This window comes from Phacochoerus africanus, chromosome 7 (genome assembly GCF_016906955.1).
Source record: "Phacochoerus africanus isolate WHEZ1 chromosome 7, ROS_Pafr_v1, whole genome shotgun sequence".
NCBI lineage: Eukaryota > Metazoa > Chordata > Mammalia > Artiodactyla > Suidae > Phacochoerus > Phacochoerus africanus.
In genome coordinates, this window is record NC_062550.1 from 72617974 (window position 1) to 72637707 (window position 19734).

General features: G+C 49.8%; 1 protein-coding gene across 1 annotated transcript in view; it reads right to left on the reverse strand.

The window, feature by feature from the left end:
- The window catches only part of CACNA2D4 (calcium voltage-gated channel auxiliary subunit alpha2delta 4), a 99908-nt gene that overhangs the window by 32938 nt on the left and 47236 nt on the right, over positions 1 to 19734 (reverse strand). Inside the window, exons 19-25 of the mRNA XM_047785773.1 lie at positions 16948 to 17009; positions 15823 to 15890; positions 13942 to 13987; positions 13765 to 13862; positions 12444 to 12537; positions 4848 to 4943; positions 2757 to 2884 (exon numbers count right to left, since the gene is read on the reverse strand). Of these exons, the coding sequence (XP_047641729.1) occupies positions 2757 to 2884; positions 4848 to 4943; positions 12444 to 12537; positions 13765 to 13862; positions 13942 to 13987; positions 15823 to 15890; positions 16948 to 17009 (592 nt within the window). The remainder of the gene's footprint in view (positions 1 to 2756; positions 2885 to 4847; positions 4944 to 12443; positions 12538 to 13764; positions 13863 to 13941; positions 13988 to 15822; positions 15891 to 16947; positions 17010 to 19734) is intronic.

The following is a 19734-nucleotide window of genomic DNA, read 5'->3' on the forward strand; positions in this document are numbered from 1 at the left end:
GCACAGAAGGCTGGCTGGCATCTGACACATCCAAGGTGCCCCATAAACCCTGGTGGGCTCCATGATGCTACCTGCTGTGTCTCTCCCTTGCTGACAGCTGGCCCCTGTGCTCTGGTGCCTGCCTGGAGGTGCTTTCTGGCCAGGTGCAGAATTTAGGTGGCAGTTTCAGCTCCACATGAACATGGAGCTTTCTGGCTCCAAGGGGTGTCGACTAGGACATGTCCTCAGCCTCTTGATTTTATGGCCCTGGATTCGCTTTTCAACACACTTTTGTTTATAGGTCAAGTTCATCACTAAAAGTCCCAAGAAGGGGGCACGAATTTATCATGTGCTCTCTTATTAGAACGTCTTTACATCAAATGTTGCTTGGGACAAACAGGTGATGAGACTCTTACAGTGTCACTTTAATGAAACTTAACCACTGGGCTTCTTGTATCCGCTCTTTTGCCAGATTACTCATCACGCCTTGCTGTAACTAGAATCTCACAGAAATCAAAAATTACTCTGATCCTAGGAACTGACACTACGGCCATCCTGGATTTTGGGAATGGTGAAGACACAAGGGACCACAGCACACACAGAAGCCGGCTTCCCCACCTCGTGCCTGGAAGCGTCTGAAAGACACGGTGTCCCTGGCCACAGGCTACTTTCTGGACAGATCTTTCATTGTGTGTGCGCCCCAGGCTTAGAGGAACACCTGAGTGAAGGTGCAAGGCCCTAATGACATTGTCTCTGGGTATATCAGGGATCTTGGCACTGGGTCACCAGGCAGCTACCTGGCCTAGCACCGGGATGGATGAGCAGGCCACTGGGGGTGGTGGGGCCGAGGGCTGGCCCAGGAAGGGGCTGTAGCTACAGGAGCAACAGGCCTGAGCTGCAGTGGCTTTGCTCTGTGCTGGCAGGTTTCTCAGCACTGACTGCAAAAGACAGCTCCACGTGGGCAGGGCTCGCCCACCAGGCCCTGGGTGGAGGGCCACAGAGTCAGCTGGCAGTAACCCCCTCCGCTTCCTCAGGGTCCCCTATTAAAATTGTTTTGTCTCTTTGGGGGAGAATAGAGCATGCGGAGCTCTCGTGCTGGGGTTCCAGCTTCCCCTCTTCACCTGGCGCTCTGCTCCTACCCACCGCCCCTACCTCTGCCTCAAAAAGCTCCCCAGGAGGCCAAGCAGGTCCCAGTGACAGGCAGGCCCCAGGGATGGGGTGGGCAGGAGGGAGCCCATCCCCAGAGTCAGGCCCTCACCCAGAGACCCTCCCAGGATCCCATGGTCTCTTCCTCTCCCGATGGTGCCAGCAAGGAGGAGCCGCCTGTGGGCTCAGGGGCCCATGTGGGAAGGGGTCTCTGGGGGTGTTTGGGGCAGGCACAGCCCCTTGCTGCCTGACCTGCAGAGAGGGAAGACCCCAACTGCAGAGGGCAGGCCGGGGCTCCAGCCTGGCCCTGAGCCCCTGGCCAAGCCTGAGATTCTCCTTGGGGAAGGAGAGGGCTGTACGTGCTGGGTGAGTGACATGTGGAAGGACCTTTGCACAGCACGTTAGAGATGCTCTGGTAGAAGACGGAGCATCTGGTGGAAGATGGAGGGGAGGCTTAGGCACAAGGCCAGGAAGACCTGCAGATGGCATGCGCTGCCTGCAGCTGCCAGGGCCCTTGGACTGCACCACCCTTCCCTGCAGTCAGCTTAGGAGGATGGTTTTGCGGTAGGAGAGTCTGGGTGGGCAGGCCCTGGAGGGGAGGACAAGCCTTCATCCCAAATTGACTCCCAGCCTCTGCTTGTGGTGTCTACTCCTCCCCTCCTTGGCTCACTCCACCTGGATGGACAGGGACACTTTCCAGGCCCTCTTACCCCACTGCACTGGACTCAGGACCTCCAGAGGTGACTCTTGAACCCCCTCTGGGGTCTTAAGTCTCTTTAAGTGTGAACAGAGAGAATGAGGATGTGCGCTCTCCCAGGTCTTTTCTGTCCTGAACATTTTGCAGTTTTCTTGGTGTCTGGCAATGCCACTTGCTGGGGCCATTTTTCACTGTGGGGGTGGGGTTGGGAGTTGGCGGCTGCAGCTCTGAAACCCCTCCTGGCCCTTGGACTAGCCGGTGTGTGCTGGCTTGGTGCCCAAAGCCCAGTAAGGCTGCCTTCTTCACACCCTTGCAGTCGCAGGGCCTGGTAGCCATAAGGCACCAGTTATTGCCAGGAGCTCCAGGGGCGGGGGTGTTGGGGGCTGAGCCCAGTGCTTCTGCTCCTGGGAGATGCTGAGGGAGGGGTGACAAGTTGCTTCCTCTGCTCGGACTTGTGCAGCCCAGCACTCCCCCATGGAATTAAGTCTGTTCCTTTTATCCCCCTGGTTTAAGCAATCCTCAGAAACACTCAAATGTTTAGAAACAGAGGACTCTTAACGATCAACTCTCCCAATATCCTCCTATATGGAATTTGGGCTAGAATCCAGTTCTTCCTGACTTTGGGGTCAAACCTCTTTCATGCATTCCAGCTGATTTTTTTTTTTTTTTTTTTGTGGCTGTGCCCAGAGCACGTGGAGATTCTGGGGTCAGGGATCAAACCTGAGCCACACCAGTGACAAGGCCGGATCCTTAACCCACTGAGGCTCCAGGGAACACCCCAGGTGGATTTCTAAAGGCCATCATTGACTGCTGGTGAGGGAACGGAGTGTTCCAGCCAGCGTGCGGGGTGATAGACCCCCAGGTCGGGACGTTCCTTCTTGTCTCCTGATCCCATTTGCTGGTCCCCTGTCCCAGAGCTCGTGGTGTGGATTACCTTGTCCTTCCACCGGGCGGAGGTTGAAGACCATGTTGCCCGGAGGCTGCTCGGCGGCCTGGCGGTACCACAGAGGGAAGTGGTCCAGGGTGAACATGCTGGCGTCATCCGCAGGAGTCAGGAACTGCCTGCAAGGAGAAAGTTCTAGCACCTCCCCCAGATCCAGGAGATCCTTCTTTCCTCTCTTCATTCGTACAATGTCATCCTGCCTGGGCCCAGGGAGTGGCTCCCCTCTGCTTTGGTGGAGTTGTCGCAAGAAAAGATTAGCCCCTAAACTGCTGTTGCCCCAGACAACGTTCCCAGTAGTTCCTGCCTTTTCCAGAATCAAATGCTGGAGCATCTGATAGTGCGTTGTAGCTAGGAGAGGTGGAGGGCCTGTGTTATGAAAGAGCCAGTTCATCTTTTGTAAACCCCTTGCTAGCAGGGTTTATTTATTTATTTTTTTGGATGTAGCCTAATTTCTCTGTCAGGCTAATTAGCATGAGTGAGGGAGAAAACTGTCTAGTCACAGAGGGACATAAATTCCCCCAAAATGGTTACTTCAAAAGCTACTGTGTCTTGGCTTGAGAGGCAGTACCAGTCTTCCTTTTTTTGAGCAGCTCTACCTTGCTAATTATGGTTCTGCACTCCCTGGGCTCAACCCGCAGACAGAAGGGAGTGTTGGCCCAGAAGCAGAGTGGGAGGCAGGGAGAAGCTGGTGGGGGATTAAAAAAGTGACTGTGGATAACCCGCAGGTGGATAACTGAGGTTAGATTCTGGGAGTGCCTGGCTCATGGGCCTCAGGAGCCCGACTGCCTAGCTGTACCATCTGGGGCTGCAGGGTCCAGGTGCACTGGCCCCCTGGAGGTGTACAGTGCACACACAGCTATTCATGGCAGCTGGTTCATGAGTCAGGAAGGTCTATCTGTATCGCCTTCCCTCTTCCATTCTTGGAGCCTTGTGGAGGGGTGCAGGGGAATACAAGATCCTCCCCTCACTCTGCCTGGTGTGGTCTGCTGTCCAACCTCAGCTGCATGAAGACATGGACATGTGATTTTCCAAGTGGGAGAGGAGGTTTAAGGGATGGTGAGCTTGGGGAAGAAAGTTCCACGGGGCTCAAGACCCTTGGGCGAATCTGTAGCTTCCCCACCGAATCTGGTCCATCTGAGTCACCTGCCATGTCTCTAACAGGGCAGAGGAAGGGTTGGCAGGCAGGATGCTCCCGCCCTCGGGGAGGGAGTTGGGGGAGAGGAAAGAACCACTTAATTCCCCTTCCCGGAAAGCCTCTGCTTCCTAGCAAGCGTGATCTGCCCAGAGTGTCAAGGTTGTGTGCTTGGATTTACAAAAGGGGTGGAAGGCAAGCACGGACAAGGGTGGGAGGGTCAGGTCTGTGCAGGAGTCCCCTTTCCCTTTGGCTGTTCTCCCACAGGTGCTCAGCGGCCCCACCTACTCGAGTCTCTTGGTCTGCAGAAGGCAGGTGGCTCTGCTCCTCAGCCCAGCTCCTCCCCGCCCCCTCCTCCCTTTGCTGCAGCACTGCGTGGGCCAATCCCTGGGCCCTGGGTGGAGTGGGATTCTCCCAGAATCCAGGCTTTGCCAGGATCAAGGCTTCTCAGCCTCAGCACTACTGATGCTTGGGGTCAGATGGCCATTGTGGGGCCATCGCGGGCACTGTGGGATGTTTAGTGGCATTCCTAGCCTTTATCCACTAAATGTCAGCAGCGAACCCCTACCCCTAGTTGTGGGTGGGGGTAAAAATCACAGTCCCCTGTGAGAACTGGGGACTGAGGGGGATGGGAGAAGTTGTTGACAAAGGATGGCATGGCCAGAAGATTTAGCCTGTCACCTAGAGACCCATCTGGCAGGAAGACTGGGGCCCCTCTTGGGACTGAAGGTCTAGTGGAATCTCCCAACCTCGAGGTCTGGCCGCTCTCTGCCCTGACTGGGCCACCCTCCCTGCCTCTCCTGGGGCACGTCCAGGAAGGAGTACTTCTCTGCTCTCCCAGGATGTGAACCCCAACCTACCCCCCGGCCTCCTCGAGTCCAGGGTCTTCCCACAAACCACAGGGACACCCCTCATCAAGGGATCGCTCCCCAGTGTCCAGTTGGACTCACTTGTCAGAGACTTTCTCGGAGCCCACGAATAGGCTGCTTCTGAGGAGGCCAGCACGGGTGCCCAGGAAGGCCATGTCCACTACGCGCTCAGACTCGCTGCTGGGGAAGACAGCAGGCGTCACCCCGTGGGCCCAGGAGGAGGCCACAGGGAACCCAGGGGACCCCAGGCATTGCCCAGTGCCTGGCCCTCCAGCTGGGGGTCTCTCAGGGGGCCGCCCACACACGCACCGGCCCTGAGTATCCCTAGGCAGCATGGGCCCTTGTCAGGGCCACTGGGCCTCTGCCCTCTGCGTTTACTCAGCTTCCAGGGGCATGGGCTCTGGAAGCAGAAAGGGACTCCGGGAGAGAGATTGTGTCCTGGGACCCGAAGAATGTAACGCCGTGTGTGTGTATGTATGTGTATGTACGTATGTGTATGTGCAGCCATTTTCACAGGTTTCCCTTATCACTGAACCGTGAAAAGAGCAGACTGTTCACCCCCACCCAGACAAGTTCCGGCAGACCTCACACCTTGGCAACAAGATGTGGGTGAGCCCGTGGACTGAGGGCTCTGATCCTTCTCATGGTTGCAGAGCAGCAATTTTAGGGTCCCGTTCCACGCTGCGGTTGTCTCCTTTTTAAAAATTTCAGTTTCATTAAGGTATAACTGACATAAAATTATAAGATGGTTTAAACTATCTTGGAAGATATTAACGACATGGTGGTTTAATATACATGTACCTTGTGAGAGGATTCCTTCCATCATTTGTGACATGTATATGTGCATTTGTGTGTGCAATATGTGTATGTATATATATGTGAGCATATGTATGTGTATATATGTGCATGCGTATGTATTTATGTACATATGCGTGTATGCATGCTTATGTGTGTATGTATGTGCATGTATGCGTGCGCATTTGTGTGTGTAAGCACACGTGTATATGTGTGCACATGTGCATATAAGTGTTCATGTGTGCACATGTGCACACCCGTATATGTGCACGTGTGTGTGCACACACACGTGCACATATGTGAATGTGTGTATGTGTGTGTGTGCGTGTATGTGTATGTATATGTGTGTATGTGTGTGAATATTTAAATTCTGCCATTTTAGCTAATTACAGTTATACAATCCAGTGCTGCAACTCAAATTGCCACCTCAGACCTTACCCACCTCACACCTGAAAGTCTGTGCCCATTCACTAGCCTCTCCCCAGTTCTCCCACCCCAGCCCCGAGCAACTACTTTTTACCTCTACATTTCTATGAGTTACATTTTTTAAAAAAAGATTCCAGGCGTTCCCGTCGTAGTGCAGTGGTTAACGAATCCGACTAGGAACCATGAGGTTGCAGGTTCGGTCCCTGCCCTTGCTCAGTGGGTTAACGATTCGGCGTTGCTGTGAGCTGTGGTGTAGGTTGCAGATGTGGCTCGGATCCTGTGTTGCTGTGGCTCTGGTGTAGGCAGGGGGCTACAGGTCCGACTCGACCCCTAGCCTGGGAACCTCCATATGGGAGGAGCGGCCCAAAGAAATAGCAAAAAAAAAAAAAAAAGATTCCACATATAAGTGATACCTTACAGTTTTCACCTTTCTGACTTATTTCACTTCACATAAATCCCTCTAGAGTCATCCATGTTGTTGCTAATGGCAAGACCTCCTTCTTTTTAAAGGCCGAGTACTATTTCATTGAATAGATGCATCACATCTCCCTGATCCATTCATGGCTCAATGGGTGTAGTTGTTTCCATGTCTTGGCCACTGTGAATAATGCTGATATGAACACAGGATTTCAGGTATCTCTTTCAGAGTCTGCTTTTGTTTTCTTTGGATAGATACCCAGAAATGGGATTGCTGGATCGTACGGTGGTTCTGTTTTCAATTTTGAGGATCCTACATCCTGTTTTCCATGGTGGCAACATCAGTTTATCTTCCCACCAACAGTGCACAAGGGTTCCCTTCTTTCCACATTCTCACCAATACTGATCACTTTAAAAAAAAAAAATCACACTAACAAGTATAAAGTGATATTTCACTGTGTGGGTTTGACTTGCATTTCCTTGATGTGTGGTGACTTTGGAGCATCTTTTCATGTCCCTACTGGCCATTGCAGATCTTCTTCAGAAAAATGTCTATCCAGTTTCTCTGCCCTTAACAAAAACCAGATTGTTTTGTTGCTTGTTAGTTCTTTATATATATTGGACATGAACCCCTTGTCAGATATGCGATTTGCAAAACTCTCCCCTACCTTGCAGGTTGTCTTTTCATCTTATTCCCTTTGCCATGCAGAACTTTTCTACTTTGATGTAGGCCCACTTGCTAACTTTTGCTTTTGGTGTCAAATCAAAATCATCAATGTCAAGGAGTTAACCACCTATGTTTTCTTCTAGAAGGTTTATGTTTCAAGTCTTATGTTCAAATCTTTCATTTATTTTTACCTTATTTTTGTGTACAGGGTAAGAGAGTAGTCCAGTTTCCCCAATGCCATTTACTGAAGAAACTATCCTTTCCCCATTATGTATTCCATGGTCCCTGGAGCTGGATTAGCACACCTGGTCCACAGTCTGGAAGATCATCGAGGAAGGGGTCTGGAGTGTGAATGGGGCACCCCTCTGTGAGGCTGGAGAGACTAGAGCTTCTGGGGCTGGGTCAAAGCCCCTGTGCATCTCTAAAAACCTTCCCAAAACAATTATCTGTTCAGAGTTCAGAAATAGGGAGAAGAGTCTAATGAGACAGTAGCACCCATAACTCAGACCCAACAATTGCCACCCTTGCCAATTCTGTTTCATATACAGCCTCTTCCATACCCTCCGCTAGACTATTTTGAAGCAAATCTCAGATATCATTTCATTGGTAAAGATTTTAATTTCAGCCATTAAAATATAAGGAATGAAAAAAGCCCTCAATGCCATTATCACCTAACTATCTCCTCAATTCTTTAATATCTCAAATAATCCAATAGCCTCATAATTTTTTTTTTTTTTTTTTGTCTTTTCAGGGTTGCACCCACGGCATATGGAAGTTCCCAGGCTAGGGGTCTAATTGGAGCTACAGGTGCTGGCCACAGCCACAGCCCATCTGAGCCGCATCTGTGACCTACACCACAGCTCACAGCAACGCTGGATCCTTAACCCACTGAGCAAGGCCAGGGATTGAACCCACAACCTCACGGTTCTTAGTCTGATTTGTTTCTGCTGCGCCACGACAGGAACTTCATGATTTTTTTTTTTTTTAAGTTTGTTTGAATCGGAATCTTGACTTGGGTCCATGGTTTACATGCCCTTTCTCTTCTATTTAGTTATAGTTATTGAACTATCATTCACATACCATAGGTTCATCCATGGACAGTGTACAATCCAAGGATTTTTAGGTATTCACAGAGTTGTGTGATCATCACTGCAGTAACTTTAGAATATTTCTATCATCCCCCAAGAGGAACCCCACACCCACCAGCAGTTACCTTTGGTCTCTTCTTGCAGTTTATTTGCTTCAGCAGGCCCTTTGTCCCCCAGAATTTTTTGCATTTTTGGGTCCAGGTGACTGCAATGCTGCCATGTCACTGGTATGCTCTCTGTCCCCCTGTCTCCTAGGAACAAGCCATTGGACCCAAGGCCATCAGATTTATATTTGAGTTTTTGCAGGTGGTGTGCTCTTTGTCAAGAGACACTCAAGAGGTTGCAAAGGAGGGATATTCCTTGGTTTCTTCTTTATTTATACTTGAGAAAACTCCTCCTACTCATCTGTTTGTCCTGAGATACAATTTGTACAGGAGAGGCAGGATAAAGAGTTTTGTCTGTTTACTCACTGGTTTTTAGAACATTGTCTGAAGATGGCCAATAAGGCTTTTTGTCAGTATACTTGTGAACACAGGATTTGAACATATTTCATATGCTTTGATCCACTGTGGTCGTCCTCACTTCTGCTGCCCTGACTGCCCCATGTCTGGCTGTTGAGCCTCTTCAGTGTAGCTAGCTCCGTTGGTGCAACCTCATTAGTCTTACGTGATGGCTCCTGGCATGACCAGATGCCCCCAGCTCCTTCTGCGCCTCCTGCCCTGGCCCTGAGTCAGGCACTTCTCCAGGGATCACCAGCTCTTTTTAATGAGGACTTCTTAAAGTGGACACTGAAGTCCATAATCTCTGTCTTCTCACTGAGCTCGGTCCTTTCAGTGGAGATCCTTTCTGTTTCTTTCAGGGAAGATAGGTCATGAGTTCACTGATATTTCCAATTCACATTTTCTATTGCATCTAAACTTCTGATTTAAAACTTTTGTGTGTTTTCTTGTTTGCTGAAAGTCTTTTTCCCAATGACATTAACATATGATTTGCTCTGTCCATGTGGTTTGAGAATAACAGTGCCAATAAATACCGTTTCTAGAGGAATTCCCATCGTGGCACACTGGAAATGAATCCGACTAGGAAACATGAGGTTTCAGGTTTGATCCCTGGCCACACTCAGTGGGTTAAGGATCTGGTGTTGCTGTGAGCTGTGGTGTAGGTCTCAGATGTGGCTTGGACCTGTGTTGCTGTGGCTGTGGTGTAGGCCAGTAGCTGTAGCTCTGATTAGACCCCCAGCCTGGGAACCTCCATATGCCGTGGGTGTGGCCCTAAAAAACAAACAAAAAACCAAAACCAAACAAAAATATATATAGTTTCTAGAAATGTGCTTATTGAACCCTGTTTTTAAGATTTTATTTGTTTAGTGTTTATAGTTTTATGTTTCCAAGTCCCTTGAAAGGAGGCCCAGATGTGTGGTTATTGCATGAATGTGATATACAGCCAGGTTTGCTTCGTTCCCTTTCAAATTTTTAGAGCTTATTTTTAAAAAATTTAATTTTGTTTTATAATGATATGAAGCACAGTTCCAAAGTCAAACATGCAAAGTAAGGCATATTCAGAAGAATTTGTTTCTGTTTCCATCCTTCTCTTCTTTCACTCTTCCTATAAGCAAACTTTTTTGTTTGCTTGTTTATTGTTCCATTAAAATATATAAACGTAGGAGTTCCCACTGTGGTGTAATGGGATTGGCAGTGTCTTGGGAACGCTGGGACATGGGTTCAATCCCCAGCCCAGCACAGTGGGTTAAGAATCCAGCATTGCCACAACTGTGGCTTAGTTTGCAGCTATGAATTGGATCTGATCCCTGGCCTGGGACCTCCATATGCAGTGGGGCAGCCAAAAAAAAAAAAAGAAAAAAAGTAAATGTATACATGCATATGTGCACATATGTATGCAAACGTTTATATATATGTAAATGGCTATGAAGATATATTTGCATTTCCTCTTTTAGATAAACAGTAGGCTATTATACACACGTTTCTTCATTGCTGAGCTCTTCTGCAGCAGTATACAGAGATAGTTCTCACTTTGCACCGCTGTGTAGTATTCCATTGGTGGATCACCAGGGTGTATTTAACTTGGCTCCTTGACGGACATTTAGGTTATTTCCAATCTTTGACCATTATAAGTGGTGCTATGATGAGAAGCTCATGTGTATGTCTTTAGGATATATTCCCAGGAGCGGGCTGGTGGGTCAGAGTGTAAACTCTCACATCATTTTGGTAGATATTGTCAGATTCCCCTCCACAGGAATACAAAAACACTTTGTATTTCCAGCAACAGCATGCAAAAGTGCCTGATTCTCCACAGCCCTCCAACACTGCCCATCAACAAACATGGACAGTGGTCCATCTAAGTGACAAGTATAACAGTTTTAATTTGCAGCCCTTTTATTATGAACTAGATGGAGCATTAGCATTTTCCATATAATTAAGGACTAGCTGCTCATCATCTCTGCGAACTGTCCACATCTCTTGGTTGTTTCCTGTAAGTACCTGGTTTTTTACTTCTTTCTCTGCTGTTGAGGTTCTTTATCTAGGACAAATAAATGATACAGGGATAGTAATCTTTGTTTTCTAGGTTGCTGACACTTTTCCAGTTTGTCATTTCTCTTTCTACCTTGCTCATGTTGGTATTTTTTTTTTGCCAAATAAATATTTTATATTGTTAAATTTATCAGACATTCCTTTACTACTATTGAATTCTGAGTCATTGTTGGGAAAGGTTTCCTTACGCCTAGATTGTAGAGAAACTGGCTCATGATTTTTTTTTTTTAAGTGCTTATGTGGTTTAATTTTTCACATTTAAATCTGAGTCCCTTGGGTTTTATGCAGGTGTGCAGTGTGAAGGAAGAGTACAATGTCATAGTTCCCCATGCGGCTCTCAAGCCAGCTCCTGTGAAAAAGTCCGTCTTTCCCTCACTGATCTGACGTGGTGCCTTTGTCATGTACTACATTTCCACATACATTTAGATGAATTTATAGATTTTCAGTCCCTTGGTCTGCCTGCCCATTCCTGTGTCAACACCACATTTCATAAATTCCAGAGGATCTGTGACATATTTTACTGTTGGGTGTCAACAGTCTTCCTTTGCTGCCTTTCTTTTTTAGTCTTTTCCTGGCCATTCTTGCCTGTTCTTCCAAATGAACTTCATAATCAATTTCTCTGGATCCAGACAAACACTGGTGGCATTTTTATTGGAACTGCATTAAATTTATAAATTAACTTAGGAAGACAATATCTCTGTGATGACAAGTCTTCCTAATCAAAAACACTATCTTCCCATAAAGTAGATGCAAGTCTACTTTTGCATCTTCCAGAAGTGTTTTCTGATTTTCCTTATGTACGTTTTGGGATATTTCTCATGGTTTACACCTGGTTATTTTCTTACATTTTATTTTTTGCCTGCCAAAATAGGCTTGTGCACATAAAGTCTTTTATCTGGTTTTTGTTTGTATAGATAAAGGTTACCAATTTTTGAATATTCATATTATAATCTGCTACTTTACTAAATTCTCTGTTTGGTCTTCCTACTAGTTCTTTGGGGTTTCCAGGTATATAGTCATATCTTTCTTATTTATTTATTTATTTTTATGGCCACACCTGCCACAGCAATGCAGGACATGAGCTGCATCTGTGACCTACACCACAGCTTGTGGCAACATGGGATCCTTAACGCACTGAGTGAGGCCAGGGATTGAACCTGTGTCCTCATGGATACTATGTCAGGTTTTTAACCCAGTGAGCCACAAAAGGAACTCTTCATATCATCTTTTTTTTTTTTTTGGTCTTTTTTATGGCCACACTCACAGCATATAGAGGTTCCCAGGCTAGGGGTCAAATCGGAGCTGCAGCTGCCAGCTTACACCACAGCCACAGCAATGCGGGATCTGAACCTCATCTGCAACCTACAGCATGGCTCATGGCAATGCCAGATCCTTAACCCACTGAGTGAGGCCAGGGATTGAACCTGTGTCCTCTTGGATGCTAATCAGATTTGTTTCTGCTGAGCCATGACAGGAACGCCTCCTCATATCATCTTTAAAGAGAAATAATTAACTTCTTTCCACCTCACTGTCTCAGGCCTAACTCTCTCCTGGTTGCTCTAATCCTTCTGACCTTGCTGAGTAATAATGAGGCTGCTGGGTGCCCTACCTGTGGTGCTGGGCTGTGAGGGTCGATGCCCCATATCTTCCCACCCTTACTTTAGGCCAAAGGTGGTGGGGTCTTCTGACCTGCCAGCCCGAGAATGGGAGGGGCCCAGCTCAGCCATGGACATACTCAGAGATGTTGAGGGCCAGCGCCGTCCAGTACGCTTCCATGGGGGCCGTCACCACCGCATCGAACAGCACCTCCTGCAGCAGTTCCTCATCACCTGCAGCAAAATACGCAGACCAGTCCCCTTATTCCCCCACCTGCATGTCTGGAACATGCGGAGCCACCTCTGTGAGGTGGTCCAGGTCACTTTGTGTCCTCAGCCATCCATGTGAGTGGAACTAAGTGACTCTAAGGCCTTTCCAGCTCTCGTGCTGCATGACATCAGGAGACCCGTCCACCAGGCACCCCTCAGTCAGCCTCCTTGTCTGAATGTGCTGGGAGCCGGCACATGCTGGACTGGGTGCTCCCCCCCCGCTCTTTGCATGGCTGGCTCTCTCTCTACCCCACCAAAACCACTTATTCACGTTTATTGAGGGGACATTCACACAACACAAACCTGATGGTGCAATCTGGGCATTTACACTTGCACAGAGACAGGCAGCCACCACTTGTCAGCCACACAGCCTTTTCACGGCCCCAAAGAAGACTCACTTGGTGGCTCCTTTTACCCTCAGCTAGGCAGTGCCTCCTGAAGAGAGCCCCTCCCCATCATTTAGAGTAGCCCCCTTTCCCCATAGGGCACCTACTCACAGCCTATCACCACCTATAGGAATCTACATCCACATACGTGCTGCTGCCTCTGGGCTGCACGGCTTCTCCCCTAGGTCAGAGGCTCCATAAGTGAGGGCCTGGTCTGTGGGTCACTGGCAGCATTACTTCCCACAGCCCCCTGACCCCCAACAGGGCTGGGTGGAAGACACTGATAGAATGAATGGATGAGGCCCTGTTGGGCTGGCACAGGAGGTGGGGTCTCCTCCCAGGAGTGACAGGATGTGACAGGATGACCTGTACCTACTTCCAAAGAGGAAGAAGGACCAGGCGGAGGGTAGCCTATGGTCCTGGCTGCATTAATGCAGGGGCTTAGGAAACACTCACAGACCCAAGGCCTCAGGAGACAAGGACCTTGGGGTAGGCAGAGGCTGGCTGGGTGGTAGGGACAGGTCTGAGGGACAGGCCAGTATCCTTCGGCCATGGGAGCCTTAACAGTACTGGGGTGACAGAGGCTTAAAGCAACCTTAGGCCTTGCCGTGGGGAACACCTGTGCCATTGCAGGTCTGAGAGCCCCCAGTCACTGGTGTGGCCCTGGTGGGGCTGGCTCCACCCTTTCCTTTGGGGATCCCCTGTTCTCCCTAAGACATCAGTGAGCTCCACACACAGGGCACCCTGCTCTCCAGCCCACCATCCCTGCAAAGTCCTGAGCTTTGGGACCCTGAGGGAAACTCACACTCCAGTGCTGGGTCTTGCCCCTTCAGGAAGCGGACCACAGCCTCCAGCTGGCTGAGCTTCCGGTGGTGAGGGTCAATGTCCGTGAGGCAGTAGATCCTGGAACCCAGCAGAGCTCCGTCACCCCAAGCCTCTCGCCAGCCCCCACACTCTGCTCCACCAGTGTCCTGTCCCTTACCAGTCACCGGCCAGGCTCAGGTCCGGGTGAAGCAGGTCATGCAGGCCTGAAAGCAGAGTCCGCGCTGGGTCCGTGCTCCCCCAGGGCTGGAGGATGTGCACCTGTGGTCTAGAAACAGCTCCAGGGAAGGGCGGGGAGCGGGAGCTCAACCCACAGGATGCTGGGGCAGCACCGAGCACCTGAAGTTGTGTTGCTCCCCAAAGCCTTCCTTCCACTGCCTCACATTCAAATCCCGCCCACTGGCATTACCCTCAAAGGAGTTTTCAGCTTTCAGGGCCTCAGTGGTTCCAGCGGAGCCCCAGGGCCACCAGTGTCTGTATAGTCTCTGTGGCTGCATGGCAGCACACGTTTGTTGACTAACTAAATGAATAAATGCCCTACTGTGCACCTGTCAGTGCTCAGAGCTAAGCGGGTGCTCAATTCAGGTTTGTTAGTTAAAAGAAAGGGTGATAGAAATGCTGAGGGCCTTTGTGGAGTCACTGAACGTGGTGCTGGACAGGCAGACAGCTCAAGGGTGATGCCCCCTCCCCACAGGAAGCCCCTGGACCCTGGTGGGTCTCGCTGCAGAGGAAGGTAAGGGAGGTGGCCTCGGCCCTGCCATGGTGACACCTGGGCATACCTGGGAAGAGAAAGAGAGGAGCAGGAAGGAAGGAGGAGGCCCAGGGAGGTTCGTTGTTGGGGGACAGAGGGAGGCAGAAAAGGTCTGTGTTCTAGCATCGCAGACATCAGTGGTGAGAGGTGGATGCGGGGTCACAGGGAGGAGGCCACACCCGGGAGAGCCCGCAGCAAAGCCACCTTCACATGCACCCAGGTTGGCTGGGATGAGAGCGTGGGGCAGCAGAGGGGAGCGTTTCTGGGGGAGCACAGCACAGGACAGACCCTGAAGCTTAGCAGCAGGAAAAAGGAAAGGAAGGTCTTTAGCAGTAACACCAGCCAGCTGGGATTTCTAGAAATATCCCTCTGGAAAAGATCAGAACAAGGAAGAAAGCACAGCTGGTGCACTTTCCAGGAGGGAGGGATAGCGGTGAGGAAAGATGAGGGATGAGATGAGTCAAGGGTCAGAAAAGGAAGAACCAACAGAATGTGGGGTTCAACTGCTGTGGCGCCTTCGTCCAAGGACCTCCTGACATGCCCAGGGTCCCACGTGGGTTTTGTTCTCCCAGGGCACCCAGGAGGCTGCAGGTCCAGAGCGGGTCAGGTTGGGGGCCTCTCTCCCATCCTCCAACCACACCCTAGTTCACATGCCAGAAGCCCCCTACCACGGGTGGAATGGTGTCCCAAAAGAGGTGTTGACATGTTAACCTCAGTACCTTTGGACATGACCTTATTTGGAAATAGGATCTTGGTAGATGAAACCAAGTTAAGATGAGGTCCCTAGGGTGGGCCCTGGTGTCCTGATAAGAAGGGAAAATAGAGACACACAAGGGGAGAAGCCGTGTAGTGACAGAGGAGAGATAGGAGAGCAGTAGCCACAATTGCAGGGGCCACGGGGAGAAGGGAGAGACAGGAAGGACCCCCTCTTCAGAGGCTGGAGGGAACAGGGCATTCAGAACTGAGACGGCAGCCAGTTTGGGGGGCGGAGGGGGCAGCTCCAGGGACCATCTAAGGATTCGCCCCGTCCTGCTCCCCAGCCTCCTTTCTCTCCCTTTGCGTGGTCTCCAACAGATGACCTTCACCTTGCTGGGGAAGACCCTCACCCCTCAGCCTGCCCCGTCCAGCAAGGCCACCTGGAATCTGACCATCCATCCAGGCCTTAGGCTTTATGGTCCTGCAGGCTCTGGTACCCAGGATGCACAGGCCCCTGCTGGCCCTGCCCAGTATCCCAGGAGAAGCCAGATTTCCTCCAAACTGTCCGCCAGTCCTGGGCGCCAGCTCACCCACCTTCTTCCACAGACGTGTTACCCAGGAGGATGTATTCTCCGTGGCCGCGGGACAGCACCACTCCCAAACTGCGGGCAGAGCAGAAGACATTGCGCTGGCCCACAGCTGCTGCCCATCATGGCTGGCCACCTTCTCTGAGCTTCCGAGTGCCGTGACCGGGACAGTGCACACACCCAGCCTCCTCCACCCTGGCTCAGTGTCCCCTCCAAACTGAGGCAGCACTCCTACTTTGTCACCAGCCTTCTCCCTGAGAAGGACCCTGGACACTACAGGGCAAAAGGCCTCCTGCTCCTATTTTAGTCTGGTTCTCCCCAGACCTCCTGGGGCCCCCCAGGGATAGGGAAAGCTTATAGTGTCCACCCGTTCCACAGTCAGGGAGGCCCTTCCTGTCTGGAGAGTCCCCCGACGCCTCCTTTCCCCCTGGAAGAACACAGCTTCTGAACCTGGGCTGGATGCCAGAACTGCCTGGGGAGCGTTTAAGGGTACTGGCGCCTGGGTCCCAACCCAGGAGTCTTGAGGAAGGAAGGGGGAGACTGGGCACTGGCAACTGACAAAGGCCGGCAGATGCTCCAGGGGGCAGCCTGCGCTGGGAACCAACCTTTGGTGAGAAGTGGGTAAGTCAGGGAGAAGGGCCATTTCTTCCCTAATCTGTACGCTGCCTGGTGTTGAATCTTCGTACAGCTGGGGGAACCTGAGAGCTCTTCAGTCTCATCATTCATCTTACAACTGCTTACAGCTGCATTGCTTTGCAATCTCTAGGTAGGTTACGTCATTGAATCCTCCCAGTACCACCAAGCAGCAGCTAGTAGTATGTCAGTCTTACCGATAAGGGATCTAAGGCACAGAGAGATTAAGTAACCTGACGAAGGCCACACGGCCTGAGAGTGGTGGGGTTGGGGTTCCAGCCCAGGCAGTTTAGCTCCAGGCCCTGCACACTAGACTACACTGCAGACTGGGCTACACTGGCAGAGCAGGTGCAGACCTCAATTTCCTGAGTGCAGACTCATTTTCTGTTTCCATAAAACTGCCAGCTACCTGTGAGTAAATCCATCCCCAAGACCTGAAAGTCCCCCCTGAGCCGCTGGCCGGAATCTACCCCTCCCCCATAAGGCCCAGGCCCCTCACCTGAAAGGCGTGTCACTGATGTCTGTGAAGAAGTAGTCGTTGGTCAGGAAAAGAACTCGCTTCTGAAAGAGGTACCAGGAAAGGGTGCTTGTGGGAAGGGGGCACTGATCACCCCTCCCCCACCACCCACTGCCTCCTCTTGGTGATGCCACAAGCAGAGCCACCTCCTGCCAGCGCACCAAAGAGCCATGGTCCAGACCCACAACATCCCATTCGGGGCCACAAGCCATGACACATGCAGTTCAGGAGCGGAGGTTTTAAATTTTAGTCGATGTCAGGTAACAGAAATTGAGGTCTAGAGAGCCTCGGTGGCTGGCGGCTACTGCACTGGGCAGTGTCTGTAGTTCCAGTGGGGCCGGAGGAGGCTGCCAGGCTAGGCTCACCTGCAGGACCCACCTGCAGCCTCCCAAATTCTGGGGTCCAGACCCCTTAGGGCCACACTGCCCTTTACAATGTCTCTTCCCTTCAAAGCTGCTCTTTTTAGGTTTAGTTGAATATGTATAAGTCAGGCCCTCAGATGGTGACACAGTGGATGAGGAAGGACATCAGACAGACCTGGCAGAAGCCCAGTGGTCACAGACTGATGGTGAGCTCCTAGGTAGGTAATTTCACCTCCCAAGCATTATTCCCATGGTAATGGGATCAACTAGAGCATCCTCTGCAGAGGCCACTGGGAGGGGTGGGTGTGGCTATAGTGGGTGGAGTTGGGTTGGGGCTCTGAAGCTCTGCGCTGTGCTGTCTCAGACACAGTGATGCCTTTGGGAAAGACAGTGTTGTCCTTGGCTGTTCTTATCCTCTCACTTCTTCTTGGCTTTTCTTCTTCCACTTTGGAAACAGGAGTAAGATGTTGGAGGGGATGCGGAGGGAGAGGGTGGCAGAGATGTTTGCTTCTACAGGAAACCAGTGTGGATGGAACCATGGGCCTCATCCTGTGTCATGCCCTCCTGCCCCCTCTGCTTCCTGTAGATGCCCCCTCATGGCCACTCCTCCAGGGGAGTTCCCGGGAGGTTTGGAGGCAGCTGGGCAGCAAGGACAGTGTTGGGCTTGGAGCTGTGCTCAAGTGGGGCTGGCTTGAGTTTGGAACTGGAGAGCATTTTAAAAAATCTTTTTTAAATTGAAGAAAAAATGCACACATCTAAGCATATCATTCCATTAGCTTTGTTAAATGTATACAGCCATGTATTCCAGTCGACAATTGGGACTTTTGCATCCTCTACAATCTCTGCATCCTTCCTGTCCATCCCAACCCCTTCTGTGGATGAACTCCATGCCAGAGACTAGGTCTGTCTATCCTCACAGCATGTGCACTTTGGTGTCTGGCTTCTTCTGCTCAGTGTAATGGTCTTAAGACCCATCCGTGTTGCTGAGGGTGTTAGCAGGGTGCTCCTTTACTCCACTGAGTAATAGGGGCTTGGGGGGGGGTGACACCCAGTTTGCCTCCACATTCACCCATGGGGTGGAGGGCAAGCATCTGGGGTGTTTCCAGTTTGGGGCTATTATGAATAAAGCCTCTGTGAACATTCTCCTTGTGGACATGTGATTTCATTTCTCTTGGCAAATACCTAGAATGGAATTGCTGGGTCATATGGTAAAATGTTTGCCTTTATAAAACACTGCCAATTTCCTGAAGTTATTTTATTATATTTCCACCAGCAATGTATGAGTTCCAATTTCTCCACATCTTTCCCAGAATTTGGTATTATCAGTCTTTTAAATTTTAGCCATGATGAAGGGTGTGAAATGGAATCTCACTGCGGTTTATATTCACATTTTCCTAATGACTAAACCTGCTGAGCATCTTTTCATGGGCTTGTTGGTCATGTCTGTTTCTTCAGTCAAGTGTCTGCTCAAGTATTTTGCCCATTTTTATTGGGTTGTTAGTCTTTTGTTAATGATTTATAGAAATCTTTATAGTCTGAATACATTCTGTGCCTTGCTTCTTAATTGTGACTTTTGATGAAGTTCAATTTATCAAATTTCATTTTATGGTTAATGCTTTTGGTGTTTTGTCTAAGAAATCTTTGTATAACCTCAAGTCGTGAAGATTTCCACCTACATTTCCTTGTAGAAGACTTACAGTTTTAGTCTTTACATTGAGAGCTATGGTGCATCTCAAGTTAATTTTTGTGTACAATGTATACCTGAATGTTTATTTTTTTCATATATTTATTCAGTTGTTCCAGCACCATTTGTTGCCAAGACTTTCCTTTCTCTATTTATTTAGTAAAGTGTCTTTACTGAAAATCTGCTGACATGTGGGTTTATTTCTGGAGTCTCTATTCCATTCCACTGATCCATTTGTCTCTTCATATGTCACTCTGCTTGGTTACTGCAGCCTTGTAGTAAGTTTTGAAATCAGGTAGTGTGAATTACCCAAATTTGTTCTTTTTCAAGTTAGTTTTGGCCATTTTAGGTCCTTTGCATATTCACATAAATTTTAGAACCATTTTCTTCTCTTATGTCTAGAAGTCTGTTCAAATTTTGATTGGGGGAGTTCCCATCATAGTGCAGTGGAAACGAATCTGACCAGGAACCATGAGGCTGCAGGTTTGATCTCTGGCCTTGTTCAGTGGGTTAAGGATCTGGCATTGCCGTGAGCTGTGGTGTAGGTTGCAGACGTGGCTCGGATCTGGTGTTGCTGTGACTGTGGTGTAGGCTGGTGGTTTCAGCTCCAATTGGACCCCTAGCCTGGGAGCCTCCATATGCCAAAAGTGCGGCCCTAAAAAGCAGGAAAAAAAATTTTTTTTTGATTGGGATTGTGTTGGATCTTTAGGTCAATCTGGGGAG